This window comes from Trachypithecus francoisi, unplaced genomic scaffold (genome assembly GCF_009764315.1).
Source record: "Trachypithecus francoisi isolate TF-2019V2 unplaced genomic scaffold, Tfra_2.0 Lachesis_group5, whole genome shotgun sequence".
NCBI classification, from domain to species: domain Eukaryota; kingdom Metazoa; phylum Chordata; class Mammalia; order Primates; family Cercopithecidae; genus Trachypithecus; species Trachypithecus francoisi.
This window is the reverse complement of record NW_022681470.1, coordinates 145,806,552-145,820,696: the sequence shown is the minus strand read 5'-3', so window position 1 is coordinate 145,820,696 and position 14,145 is coordinate 145,806,552. Positions and strand designations below refer to the sequence as shown.

Below are 14,145 nucleotides of genomic sequence, written 5' to 3'. Positions count from 1 at the left end.
CTGTGGCTGAGCGCGCATGGCAGCTCCTGGAGTGGACCCTGGGAATGCTTTAGTCCCTATGTGGCAGTTTCCTCCTCTGAAAACTGTTACCACATTGTACATACTTAAAATGCAAATGAGGCCAATCCGGGGTTGTCATTCACAGGGCCCCTGTTCGTCTCAAACTAGAGGATAACAGGCCGGGGGCGGAGGCTCACGCCTGTAATCCCAGCACTTTGGGAGGCCGAGACAGGCGGATCACGAGGTCAGGAGATCGAGACCATCCTGGCTAACACGGTGAAACCCCGTCTCTACTAAAAATACAAATACAAAAAAAAAAAATTAGCTGGGCCTGGTGGCGGGCGCCTGTAGTCCCAGCTACTTGGGAGGCTGAGGCAGGAGGGGACAGAGCTTGCAGTGAGCCGAGATCGCACCACTGCACTCCAGACTGGGCGACAGAGCGAGACTCCGTCTCAAAAAAAAAAAAAAAAAAAAAAAAAAAAAAAAAAAAAAAGGATAACAGCAAGCATTTGAGACTTAGTATGTGCCAACTGACAACACTGGGAGGTAACTTTTTATTTTTTGAGACAGGGTGTCACTCTGTCACCCAGGCAGGAGTGCACTGGCGGTATCTGGCTCACTGCAATCTCCCCCACCCGGGTTCTAACGATTCCCGTGCCTCAGCCTCCCAAGTAGCTGGGATTACAGGTGCCCATCACCAAGCCCCGCTAGTTTTCCTATTCTTAGTGGAGACGGGCTTTCACCATGTCGCCCAGGCTGGTCTCTCCTGAGCTCAAGCAATCCTCGATCTCTGTGATCCGCCCGCCTCGGTCTCCCAAAATGCTGGGATTACAGGTGTGAGCCACAAGCCGGCCTTTACATTTTTTATTTACATTTTCAACATACAATGGGTTGGTCAGGCGTGGTGGCTAGCGCCCATAACCCCACTTTGGGAGGCCGAGGCCGGCAGATCACAAGGTCAGATGGAGACCATCCTGGCTAACACGGTGAAACCGTCTCCACTAAAAAATACAAAAATTATCCGCGTGTGGTGGCGAGCACCTGTAGTCCCAGCTACTCGGGAGGCTGAGGCTGGAGAATGGCATGAACCCAGGAGGCGGAGCTTGAAGTGAGGTGACATCGTGCCACTGCACTCCAGCCTGGGCAACAAAGACTCTATCTCAAAAAAAAAAAAAAAAGTTCAGCTTCCACATACCACCTTAACTTTTGTACTATTAAAAAAGAATAGGGGCCAGGCGTGATAGCTCACACCTGTAATCCCAGCACTTTGGGAGGCCAAGGCGGGAGGATAGTGAGGTCAGATCGAGACTATCCTGGCTAACAGAGTGAAACCCCGTCTCTACTGAAAATACAAAAAATTAGCCAGGTGTGGTGGCGGACACCTGTAGTCCCAACTACTTGGGAGGCTGAGGCAGGAGAATGGCGTGAACCTGGGAGGCGGAGCTTGCAGTGAGCCGAGATCGCGCCACTGCACTCCAGCCGGAGTGACCAGTGAGACTCCATATCAAAAATAAAAATAAAGAGCCGGGCGAGGTGGCGGGCGCCTATAGTCCCAGCTACTTGGGAGGCTGAGGCAGGAGAATGGCGTTAACTCGGGAGGCAGAGCTTGCAGTGAGCCGAGACCCGACAACTGCACTCCAGCCTGGGCGACAGAGTGAGACTGCGTCTCAAAAATAAATAAATAAATAATAATAAAAATAAAAATAAAGAATAGGCCAGGCGCAATAGCTCATGCCTGTAATCCCAGTACTTTGGGTGGCTGAGGTGGGTAGATCACAAGGTCAGGAGACGAGACCATCCTGGCTAACATGGTAAAACCCTGTATCTACTAAAAACTACAACAAAAATTAGCTGGGCGAGGTGGCGGCACCTGTAGTCCCAGCTAATCGGGAGGCTGAGGCAGGAGAATGGCGTGAACCCAAGAGGCAGAGCTTGTAGTGAGCTGAGATCCGGCCACTGCACTCCAGCCTGGGCGAAAGAGTGAAACTCTGTCTCAAAAAAAAAAAAACACAGAGCAGGACCCGCTATGGTGGCTCACACCTATAACCCCAGCCCGTGGGAGGCTGAGGCCGGCTGCTCTCTTGCAGTCAAGAGTTTGAGACCATCCTGGCCAACGCGGTGAAACCCCATCTCACCTAAAAACACGAAAATTTGCCAGACATGGCGACAGGCGCCTGTAATTCCAGCTACTCGGGAGGCTGAAGCACAAGAATTACTTGAACCCTTAAACCCGGAGGTGGAGGTTATCGTGAGCAGAGATGACGCCACTGCAGTCCAGCCTGGGCGATAGAGCGAGACTCACCCTCAAAACACAGTAATCCGGCCGGGCGCGGTGGCTCAAGCCTGTAATCCCAGCACTTTGGGAGGCTGAGACGGGCGGATCACGAGGTCAGGAGATCGAGACCATCCTGGCGAACACGGTGAAACCCCGTCTCTACTAAAAATACAAAAACTAGCCGGGCGAGGCGGCGGGCGCCTGTAGTCCCAGCTACTCGGGAGGCTGAGGCAGGAGAATGGCGTAAACCCGGGAGGCGGAGCTTGCAGTGAGCTGAGATCCGGCCACTGCACTCCAGTCCGGGCGACAGAGCGAGACTCCGCCTCAAAAAAAAAAAAAAAAAAAAAAAAAACCACAGTAATCCAAGCCGCCTACAATTTCCCTGACGGCTGGGAAACATAGTTCAGTTACAGCCCCAATTCAACAGCCAAGCCAAACCAAACCTCAGGCATACCTACATGTGGGCAAAGCCTCAGCTGAAGCTTGGCCTTGGCAGTGCAGGGCCAGAGTGCCCCCAGCTTTGCCAGAAACCCACGGTGCTACTTCACAGTCCCCACCTGCCTGAGGACACAGAAACACGCAGAAAATGATCATGTTAACCTTCTTATCAGCATTGACAAGATTAGGCCTCCTCACATCTTAGGCACTATTTAGAGAATAAATGAGGTGTGGTGGCTCACACCTGAGATCCCAGCACTTTGGGAGGCTGAGACAGGAGGATTGCTTGAGTCCAGGAGGGAGACTAGCCTGGGCAACACCGCACAGTGGCTCACACCTGTAATTCCCAGCACTTGGGGAGGCCGAAGCAGGCAGATCACTTGAGGTGAGGAGTTCAAGACCAACTAGGCCACAGCAAAATTCTCAAAATAAATAAAATAAAAGTTAGCTGAGCATGGTGGCACATGCCTGGAGTCCCAGTTACTTGGCAGGCTGAGGCAGGAGAGTCCAGGAGGTGGAGGGTGCAGTGAGCTGATTGCACTACACTCATCTGGAAAACAGCAAGACCCTGGCTCTAAAAAATTGTTCAAAAGGCCGGGCATAGTGGCTCACGCCTATAACTGGCCAAGGCCTGTAAAAGGCCAAGGCAGGCAGATCAAAGTCAAAGAGATTGAGACCATCCTGGCCAACATGGTAAAACCCCCGTCCCTACTAAAAATACAAAAATTAGCTGGGCGTGGTGGTACACGCCTGTAATCCCAGCTACTCAAGAGCCTGAGGCACGACTTGAACCCAGGAGGTGTAGGTTGCAGTGAGCAGATGGTGCCATTTCACTACAGCCTAGGAAACAGAGACTCCATCTCACAAAAAAATTTCAAAGCAAGCAAATGGGTTTCTAGCAAACTAGTCAGGACTGGATGACCATAGAAAATCCTGATGGTGGATAGAACGTGTGAGCTTGTCAGCAATTCAGAGGGTTGAAGTCCGCAAAGTTCAGTCCGCTGCCCCTCACTCCACAGGGCCATCCAAATGCATTCAAAGTGACATCTTATAATTCTTGGCCACGCTAATTCCCTGAGCACTTCAAACGCTCAGTAGACCCATGCATCTGGCAGTTGCTTCTCTGAATGACACAGGGGTAGGGCATTCCAACCATTCCAGAACGTTCCACCTAACACACTGAGGCAGCCCCAGGCTGCACCTAACTAGGGCCTGGGTCCCCTTCTAGGCTCTGGTGAGCCCAGTACTGGGCAGCCCTGCTCCCCTAGGAAGACACGGTGAAAAACGCAGAACGGAGTCACCACCATATCAAATTTATTATTCCAATGGCACTAGTACAGCTGGAGGTGCTCATGGTGACACCGCACAGGACTTCCTGCCTGCTAGAAATCATCTACCCGTTTGTTCCTTTCCCCTTTCCGGGGCAAAAGCCACTACGGGCCATTTACCCAAATAAACCTCTTAATGCGTTTGTTAAAATTTGTTTGGACATCTGCGTTTCCCTCTGAAGAAATGGAAAAAGTGTTGGGTGTCCCATCCCACCTCCCCCTCCCCGACCAGCCCGGTAAAAGTCCCTGCTAAGAGGGCGTGTCTGCTGCCTCTGGACTCTGGAAATAAATATCGAAAGAAACGGCATCAAGTGTTAAGGTTGAGTGATGGCACGCAGCGGGCCCCGGAAACCTCTCAGGGGAGCGTCGCTGTGTCGGGACAGTCTCCAGGACGTGGTGCTGTGGGTGCTGCGAATCCCCAGGGCAGCAGGTGCTGCAGGAAGGGCCGCCTACAATTTGTCCAGGAAGTTGTCCAGGGCCGGGATGCCTTCCTTCAGGCCCTTGCGCTTGCGGGTCTCAGCCACCACCTGGCTGGGGCGGCTGCTGTTGTCAAAGGGGTCTCCGGGCAGGATCTGCCAGTGGTCGAACACACACTGGGGGAACGCCTGGCCGCCCGTGTTGGACCTCAGGTCAGCGGTGAAGCCTGCAGAGGGAAGCGAGAGGCTCACTGGGCTGCCAGGAAGGTGGCAGGACGGGAGGAAAGTCCTGTCGGGAGCTCAGGCTAGTTCCTCAGCCCAAGTCACCCTGCAGACCAGACACTCGGCCTGGTGCCCAGCACTTCACCAAGGGCCTGCTCAAAGGCCTCATGCCTCTGCTCGTTCGGGATGACCCTTTGCTACAGCTTAGCTACTCTACTGGCCCCAGGCCTAGGCCTTCAGAGCTCCAGGCCCAGAGCCCTTCTCACACTGGGGATAGGAGAGTCCCTCCCCTGTGAATTCAGTGATTTGGGGTCACAAGCAGTCAGGAGCTGGGCCACCTGCTAAGTCCATCACCTGCTCCCATCAGGACGCCTCCTTTAACACCCTGCTAAACTTACTGGGCTTCTGGCCCCCAGATTAGCCTGCCAGGCTCTGCAGGCCACCCCAGGTAAACACTCACCAAAGGACTCGTTGACAGGCAAGTAGGCCTTGACGACAAACATGGGGGTGCCAGCCACTTGGGACTCCTCGAACACGTGGCCCCGCTTCCTGTTCAAAACTCCATAGATGCCACCGACCACTTGCTCTGGACACTGCCAGAAGGGAAAGAGAAGCTGTCAGCGGCTGCTGGGCAGGACGGTGGCAGGGTCAACGGCAGGCAGGCAGACCTCACCTGGATCTCCACAAGGTAGATGGGCTCCATGAGGCGCGGCTGGGCAGTCAGCACACTGGCGTAGAGGCAGCGCCGCGCTGTGGGGATGATCTGGCCGCCCCCGCGGTGGATGGCGTCAGCATGCAGGGTCACGTCATGGACGTCGAAGCGCACGCCCCGCATGTTCTCCTCACAAAGCGCACCCTGAGGGAGGGGGACAGCCACTGTCAAGGGCCGAATGCATCTTGGCTGCTTGCCTTCCACCTGCCAAGTCCTGCAGGTCTCCACCAGGGGGACCTGGGGCCTTGCCCGCCGTGGCCCTATTAGGGTCCCTGACTCAGCAGGCAGGATCCTAAGGTCCCTCTGGAGCCTGGAAATGGGTGTGGTCTGCACGTGCTGCGCTGTGCCTCACCTCCTTGGTGGCCCACTGGAAGCCGGCCACCACACTGTCCTTGATCTCGTTGAGGTACTGCACTCCCTTGGTGATGTCGGTGAGGATGTTGGGGCCGGTGCCGTCGGGCCCAAAGCACCAGATCTTGCGGGCCTCGGCCACGTCCCACTCGTACTTCTCGGCCAGGTAGCGCGCCCGCTGCTTGAGCTCCTGGCGGGCAGACACCTCGCCTTTATCGATGTCCTCGGCCAGGCCGTCGGGGAAGGGCCGCGCCTTCATGTACAGTCGGTTGTGCTTGTTGGGGGACTTGGAGAGGCAGAGCACGTTCGACTCTTCACTGACTGTCTCGCGGTACGAGACGACCGGGTCAGATTTCTGCAGAAAGAGGAGGAAGGTCACACACCTGTCTGTCGGAAGAGGAGACTTTACACGCAGGGGCGTCCTTAACCACTTTTCCCAGTAAGACAGACCTAACACAGCCTGGCAGAGCCACGTCAATCAGAACCAAGTGGAATCAGTATTGCACCACCAAGCACATGTCACTCCCCGCAAGGACCAGCAGCAGGGGCTCCACCGAGCTCTCCAGCGCAGAAACCACAGGCTTGCGGCATTTTAAGCATGAACGGGAAAGAGACAAGGTCTGGAGCAGGCCTGGCCCGATCCCACCGGAGCATCTGTGTATTTGTGGACAGAAAACAGCAGGATAAGCTGTCTCTGAGTTAACTCAAAAAACAGCCCTGGAGGCTGGGCACAGTGGCTCACACCTGTACTCCCAGCACTTTGGGAGGCCAAGGCAGGTGGATCAAGAGGTCAGGAGATCAAGACCATCCAGGCTAATGCGGTGAAAACCCGTCTCTACTAAAAATACAAAAAATTTGCCGAGCATGGTGGGCACCTGTAGTCCCAGCTACTTGGGAGGCTGAGGCAGGAGAATGGCGTGAACTCGGGAGGCGGAGCTTGCAGTGAGCCGAGATCGCGCCACTCCAGCCTAGACAACAGAGCGAGACTGTCTCAAAAAAAAAGAAAAAAAAATAGCCCAGGCCAGGCTCGGTGGCTCACATCTGTAATCCCAGCACTTTGGGAGGCTGAGGTGGGGGGATCACGAGGTCAGGAGATCGAGACCATCCTGGTTAACACAGCGAAACCCCGTCTCTACTAAAAATACAAAAAAAATTAACCGGGTGTGGTAGCACGCGCCTGTAGTCCCAGTTACTCAGGAAGCTAAGTGAGGCAGGAGAATGGCGTGAACCCGGGAGGTGGAGGTTCCAGTGAGCTGAGATCACGCCACTGCACTCCAGCCTGGGTGACACATCGAGATTCTACCTCCGAAACAAAACAAACAAAAAACAGCCCCACATGTCTGGAGAAGACCCTAAAGAGGAGACTTGAGGAATCTAAAATGCTGCGACCAAGGCCAACAGGGAGTCTAGGTGCCTGCACGGAGCCCACCTGGGCTCAGCTTTAAAACAGAGAGCCAGGAGTGGGTGCCTGGGGGCCGGGGGTGGAAACCAACTGTCCCGCCTCAGCCCGAGGGGCGGAGACGGCTGGTCACTGGCGCCTCACCTTGATGGGGATGCAGGCGTGGTCCTCCTCCAGGTCCTTCAGGCAGATCTCCAGGTGCAGCTCCCCGGCGCCCGCGATGATGTGCTCTCCCGACTCCTCGATGATGCACTGAAAGAGACACGAGTTAGCACCAAAGGGGCAGGGGGCTCGGAACAGGTGGGGCACCAGGCTCCCAGCTTCCCTTTACCTAGGGAGAAGCTGGACCCCGCCAGGACAAGATTTCAGGAGAAGGTGCCGGGAACCTGGGACCAGCACAAACTCCTGAAGAAATGTAAGGCCCACAAGCTACAGTGAACATGCGCAGAGCAGCCTAGGAGAGGGTGGGGGCCGCCTGGGCAGGAGTCCCCGTTTACATGACTTCGACCTGGGAGGTGTGAGCCCCACGGAAGCAGGGGTTTTTCCCGCAGCTGGGAACCCCTCCTTTCATGACAAGTCACCCCAATCTGACAACCACAGCAACCCACACAGCCACAGTTGAGGCCACAAGCTGCCCCCCCTCACGGTGTCTGCTCCCAGCGGGTACACTCCGCGCCCACCTGCACCATGGGGTCGGACTTGGCCAGTCGCTTCAGCCCCTCCACCAGCTTGGGCAGGTCAGCCGGGTTCTTGGCCTCCACAGCCACTCTGACGACAGGGCTGACGCTGAACTTCATCACCCGCATGTTGTGGGCGTGCTCGAAGGTGGTGATGGTGCCCGTCTTCACCAGGAACTGGTCCACGCCCACCAGGCCCACAATGTTCCCACAAGGCACGTCCTCGATGGGCTCCACGTAGCGGCCCATCATCAAGATTGTTCTGGAGAAAGCAAAAGGCGGCAGCAGGCCGCAGGGATGATTCTGCTGGATCCTAGGCTAGGGGAGGTCCCTCCCGGGGTTGGTGGCCCTCCTGCCTGGTCCCAGGGCAGGCTGGTGGCTTCCGCAAGTCCCTGACTGCTGCGTGGAGGCTGCCAAGAAACATACCCTCTTTGGAGTCACTGCCCTCTCCCTGGGTATGGGTCAAGACTGCCACCACCCACCTGGAGCCCAGGAATACAGATGAGCGGGGATCTGCTGTGCCCTGGGATTTGTGGCTTCTCCAGGAACGCCCTCAATGGACTCTGAGCATAAAAGCGGTGGCTGGCACTAATATCAGCCTACACTCCCTCTATGCTCCTCACTTCTAACTCCTGACCGAGAAGCCAAAGACCTGGAGCAGGACAGGGCCCACAACAGGGCCGAGGGGCCCGGCCATCACCCAGCGGCTCACCTCTGGATTGGCTTCAGGTAGAGGTCCTCCTTCTTCCCGGGGGTGTAGTTGGGCCCCATAATCCTGACCTTCAGGCCGGTAGAGACCAGCCCCGAGAAGACCCGTCCAAAGGCGTAGAACCGACCTTTGTCGGAGGTTGGCACCATTTTGGAAATATACATCATAAGAGGGCCTTTGGGGTCACAGCTTTTAATGCCTGAGGGACAGAGAAACCCGCAAGCTTTATTCCAGTGCAGCTCAGACTCCTGGAGCCCTGCCACCTGCAACCTTAGGCAACAGGAAGTCCTCCGGCTCCAACTCAGGACCCGACCACCAGGACCACGTACCCATGGCAGCCTCGTCGTCCGGGGGCCCCTCATACAGGAGCTCGCAGCGGTACTTCTGGGCCGTCACAGGGGAGGGCAGATGGATGGTGATCATCTGCAACAAGGCGTCTCCGGCGGGCAGCCAGCGGCGCATCACAGCCTGCAGGGGCGGAGGGCAGCGCATCAGACACCTGGGGAGACCTGGATGGCCCCATATACCCTTCCTCTCTTGAAGCCAAGGAAGCCAAAGTCACGAGTCATGTTCTCCAAAGCACGGCCCCTTCTGGAAGGGGGCAAAGACCGTGCACACTCCTGCTAAGGCCCTTGTCCGCACCTGTCCCAGATGAGGCTGGCTGCTAGGATGGGTCTCCAGCAGCACCTGAAGCCTAAAGCCAGAGGGACAGCAGCTGTCCCTGCACAGCTGGGGACCTCAGCCCCCAGGGCCTAGGCTGTCAGAGCATCCAGAAGCCGCAGCCTGCGTTCCCTCCACCCGCGGGCTGGGCCCAGGCCGCACCTTCAGCAGGGGTTTGCCTTCTTTGTCCTTGTCCTCACTGTCCAGTTTGATGTCCAGTTTCTCTATCAGTTTTGCTGTTTCCTCTTTCTTGAAATTCATGATCGCATCAAACACCTAAATTCACCACAAGGAGACAGGAAAGCCCATCTGGGAACGGCAGGAGGAAGCCTGGCGCTGCTTCCTGCTCGGGAGACTGAGGTCAGCGCAGGGCACGCAATGCGGAGCAGGAGCAGGCCTGGCCTGCCTACCAGGGGCCCAGCTGAGCGGATGGGGAGCTGGAGGAAGCCTCGAGATAGAGCAGAGAAAAAGCCCACTCTGACTCATGGACAAGGGCACGAGTTCTGACTTACAAGCACTAAATGGCCACCTGTAGCCAAAACCACAAGTTACCCAAACCCCGCCTTGCAAGGGCGGTCCCAAGGCTCTGGCTGTGCAGTCCAGACCTTAATAGAAGAACCCTGACTCCATCTCAGTTAGGAGCTGCACCTCCTCCCACCTTGCACCTGCCCCACAGGGAGATGGGTCCAATCAGCTGACAGGCTACCGGTCAGAACCAGCAGGGCCAGGGGCCAATAGTGGCACATTGGCACACATAGCCCAGGGTGCCCGGCTCAGCCCTCACTCCCCTCACCTTGAAGATGGGGTCCAGGATCAACTGGCAGAAGGTGCGTGGCAGCTTCTTCCCATCGGGGCTGGTGGCTGACTTGCTGAACTTGCCGTTGGCTGGGTCAAAGTACCTGGCAGGGACAGGCAAAGCCAAATCAAGTTAGGGCCTCCAAGGCATGTGGCGGGGGGAGACGGGATCACCAAGGGGACATGCTTGGGCCAGACTCTCTGGGGTGACCGGTGGGCTTCAGCTGTACTGTGAATATGGTACCACAACCCTGGGCGCTGCCACTCCCCCCAGGTGTCGGGAACCCCCCCAACCATACACCGCAGGGCTCACCTGTCACCCCACAGCTTCTTCATCATGTCCTCCACTTTCTTGGCCCGCTCGGCAGGCCCCAGCTGGCCCTCCCCCTTGGCAGCAAACTTGGCCACGTACATCTCCGCAAACTGCTTCAGGGTGAAGGCCCACCCATGGAGGCCAGACCCGAAGCCCACAGTACCGAGGACAGGATCGATCTGGAAGTGTGAGAAATGGGAAGCGGCTGTGAGGATGGCCCCTGGGCAGAGCCTGCAGTTGCGGACTGGGTGCCTCGGGCATGGGCCTCAGACGCTGGATTTCTTCAGTAGACATCAGGTCAAAGTGAAGAAATGATCAGTCATCACGAACAAGGGGGCCAGCCCCTCCACCACCCACGTCACCATGCCCTGCGCTCGCCTCTTCCAGCTGCCCAAAGATCAGGGACTGGGTGAAGAAAATTGAGAACATTCCAGCCCCCTTCTCTGTCACCCCAGCATTCCTGGCAGAAACACATTTCCAGTCCCTCAGCTCAAGTCCGCTCCCCGCCAGCTCCTGCGGTGCCCACTGCGGCGGGCACACCACCCAGCCCGGGAGGGCCGTACCATGATGTTGCCCATGGGGCCGCTCTCGCCCTCGCCGTAGGTGGAGATGATGACGTTCACGTTCTCCACAATGCGCTGGAAGGTCTGGTAGAGCTCCTCAGGCTCCAGCTGCAGCTCCAGCAGGGCACGGTCCATCTTGTTCATCATCAGCACAGGCTTGATGCGCTCCGCAATGGCCTGCCGCAGCACTGTCTCCGTCTGCACACACACGCCTAGAGACGCAGGGGACGGGGCGGCGCTGTCATCCTCAAACAGGGAAGGCCCTGGGTTCTAGGCCCTGCCTCAGGGGAACCCGCTGCTTACCTGACACACAGTCCACCACAACCAATGCACCATCAGTGACTCGGAGAGCAGCGGTCACCTCCGAGGAGAAGTCGACATGCCCGGGGGAGTCGATGAGGTTAATGAGGAAGCCGGCGCCGTCCTTGCTCTGCTTGATGAAGTTCAAGTCATTCTCCGAGAGCTCATAGAAGAGGGAGATGGCACTGATGGAGGGAGGGATCCATCAGGAGGACAGGATCCACACACCTGGCCCAGAGAGGCTGGGATGCTGTCAGAAGCCAGGCTGCTCCTCCCTCCATGACTCATTCCTGGAGAGGCTCCCACAAGACCCAACCCACCCTTGTCCTTTGCCTCTACAATACCCTCTGTCCCAGACAGGGCCCCCACAACAGGGAACTCCTGGTACCAGCCCCACAGCCAGCTACTCAGAGCCCTCCTGACCAGACACTCTGCCCCACCGACTTGGTGCCCCCAAGACTCATCACACCTGACTCAAAGTAGCAACTAAAGACCCAGCAGGACAGCAAAAGCCTCCAGAGACTCTGACCCTTCCCTCCTCACTTCTGCCCCTGCTCCAGTGCAAATGAAGAGCTTTAGCCAGAAACCCTCACTATGGTGCCCACCCAGGACAAAAAGCATTTGGGATCACTGTGCTCTGCGCTCACGTTTTAGACTCTCATCCCACTCACATCAGGGGCCAGAAACTGTCACGGAATGAACGCCATCCAGTGCAACACAACAGCTTCCCAGCATCCTGAGTGGCAGGAACACCCTCCCCTTCCAGGTGTGACAGCAAAACCTCTCCAGATATTGTACGAGCCGGGGGAAGTCCCCCAGGGAAGGAGAACCAGTGAGTGAAGCCCCCTCCTCAAGAAAATCTTCCAGCTCGCAGCACCCCCAATCCCTGTGACTCTTGATCCCGTCTTGCTGGACTAAACCTCACTCATTCTCCCGTGAATTAAGAAACCAGGACAAAGACATTGCCTAGTCTCTCCCCGCCCACCCTGGCCCAGTGGCCTCCAGCTGCCAGGCCAGCACCTCCCTGCCTGGGTACAGAGGGCATGGGGAGCTCACGTTGACTTGATGGTGATGCAACGCTCCTGCTCATCCTTCCGGGTGTCAGTGAAGCGTGTCTCCCCGGCCCGGGCCGAGGCGATGATGCCCGCCTTGCACACCAGGGAGTCTGTCAGTGTGGACTTGCCGTGGTCCACGTGGGCGATGACAGACATGTTACGGATGTTAGCCTTCTTGTCCATGATGGCGCGGATCTGGTCTACCGTGAAGTTCACCTGGGCAAGAGGGGGAGGCTCAGACCAGCTTGCGATTTCCAGGAACACGGCTTGGCATGGAGCGTTCAGTCCAAACGAACCGGCATGCCCAAGGCCAGGAGGGGGCTGGGGTGGGGTGCCCGAAGCCCACCCAATCCTGCCAGCCTAACACGCCTTGACAACTACCCCGCAATCTCCAAGGATCCACTGTCAACAGATGTCACCCACAATTGACAACCCAGAAATAAAAGCGTTCAGAAATAAAACTCAGTGGCAACAGATTTCCTTGACATCAAATACAAACACTAAAGAGTTATTAGAGGCCAAACACATAAGGGATGAACCCTCTCCCAAAGCCTCCTCCACGTTGTCATCGGGCCACCCAGGCTTCCCCGACCAAAAACCTCCATAATAAAATGCAAGGTCACCCCTCGGCAAGAGGGATCACACAAGGCCACCCTCCCCAGGAGATAACGGGGAGCCGGAACGGCCCTAACAGCCACAAGCCTACATCTCGTGGTGTCTCAAAACGAGTCTTTGCACATTTGGGAGTCACAAGGACAAGCGCCTAGGGCCGACGGTTAACAGCATCAGGAGAAGGTATTTGGGAGGAAAAGGGGAGCCTTTCAGGTGTCGTTTTGCTCGTTCTGTCATTTCCCTGCCGCCCCTAGCCCCCGGCAGAAAATCGATCTCAAACTCGCGGCCCGCGAGTTACATAAGGCGCCTGCCCGTCTCCCCGCTTCCACCGCGGTGCGCGCCATTACAACGCCTGCCACATCATCATACCCCACCCCCATCCTCCCTAACACCCCAGTTCCAACCGGGTCTGGGCAAGGTTACGGCGCCCCCGGAAGCGGAGAAGGGGCTCGGTGAACAGTGTGGCGCACAGACATGGCGGCGACCGCTGCCCCAGTCCCGGCTCCTCCGGCTCCGCCGCCGCTACGTCTCCTCCCGGCAAGGGCGGCCCCAGCGTCCCAAGCTAGGCAACGTCGGCCCCGCGGGGGCCCCGCCGCCGTTCCGGGACACCAGCGAGGCAGGGTTACTCACCATGGTGGCGGATGGCGGTGGATTCTCCCAGGTAGAACCGAATGAAGCGAGTCGCGCCGAGGATGGCGACGACGGCGGCGGAAGAGAACGCTGACGTCAACACTCAGCATTTTATAGGCGGACGCCGGTTGGGCGGGTCATGTGACTGCGCTGCGGAGGCGGGGCGAAGCGACGCCGCGCAAGCGCACGGAGGCGTTCCCGCTCGCCTCCCCCGTTAACCCATTCGGCGCTGGCGAGGCTGTTTTAGGATACAGTCTGGGCGTCTCGGGGATGGTGGTCGCCCTCGGTGTGCAGTGTTTAGGTGCACAAAGCAAAGAGCGCCGTTTTAGCTGAGAATAAGAACCATAGCAACGATATTAGCTTACAAAATGTCCAGCATTTCTATTAAAGCCACATTACAAGGTGAATAGAGTCTGTGGATTTTACCCACGTCAATTTCCCGGTTTGGGCGTTGTTATGTAAGTCGATATCCCTGGGAGAAGCTGAGGGAAAAAAAAGACACTCGCGACCACTATACTGTTTTTCAACTCCTTACCTGTAATTATTTCAAAATAAAAAGATTTATAAGAAGCAGGCATCGGAATCACTGATCCCACAAATGCATACTGAGCATCTATGCACCAGGCATTGTTAGAGGTTTTGTAGATACAGCAGTGGACAAAACACCTTGTTAGCTTGACCACATTGCGT

General features: G+C 56.8%; 1 protein-coding gene and 1 non-coding gene across 2 annotated transcripts; both read right to left on the bottom strand.

Moving 5' to 3' along the window:
• Positions 1 to 4,007: 4,007 nt before the first annotated feature.
• EEF2 (eukaryotic translation elongation factor 2) lies at positions 4,008 to 13,582 on the bottom strand. Its single transcript, XM_033198458.1, has 15 exons — positions 13,456 to 13,582; positions 12,215 to 12,429; positions 11,162 to 11,343; positions 10,859 to 11,070; positions 10,296 to 10,474; positions 9,981 to 10,086; positions 9,350 to 9,463; positions 8,857 to 8,995; positions 8,531 to 8,726; positions 7,822 to 8,080; positions 7,286 to 7,393; positions 5,744 to 6,097; positions 5,353 to 5,535; positions 5,140 to 5,272; positions 4,008 to 4,684 (listed from the first exon to the last, which is right to left on the bottom strand). Exons 1-15 carry the CDS (start codon positions 13,456 to 13,458, stop codon positions 4,491 to 4,493), a joined length of 2,577 nt encoding a protein of 858 aa, XP_033054349.1. The 5' UTR covers positions 13,459 to 13,582; the 3' UTR covers positions 4,008 to 4,490.
• On the bottom strand, positions 10,560 to 10,625 carry LOC117077060. Its single transcript, XR_004434647.1, has one exon. It is a non-coding gene; the product is annotated as a small nucleolar RNA SNORD37 (small nucleolar RNA).
• Positions 13,583 to 14,145: the final 563 nt, after the last annotated feature.

What these genes read in the sequence shown, in the direction of transcription:
- EEF2 (XM_033198458.1), bottom strand. An exon ending in AGTCCGACCCCATGGTGCAG is followed by an intron (nt 7,394 to 7,821) that starts GTGGGCGCGGAG and finishes TGTCTCTTTCAG; the next exon opens with TGCATCATCGAGGAGTCGGG. An exon ending in TCCAGTGGGCCACCAAGGAG is followed by an intron (nt 5,536 to 5,743) that starts GTGAGGCACAGC and finishes CCCCTCCCTCAG; the next exon opens with GGTGCGCTTTGTGAGGAGAA.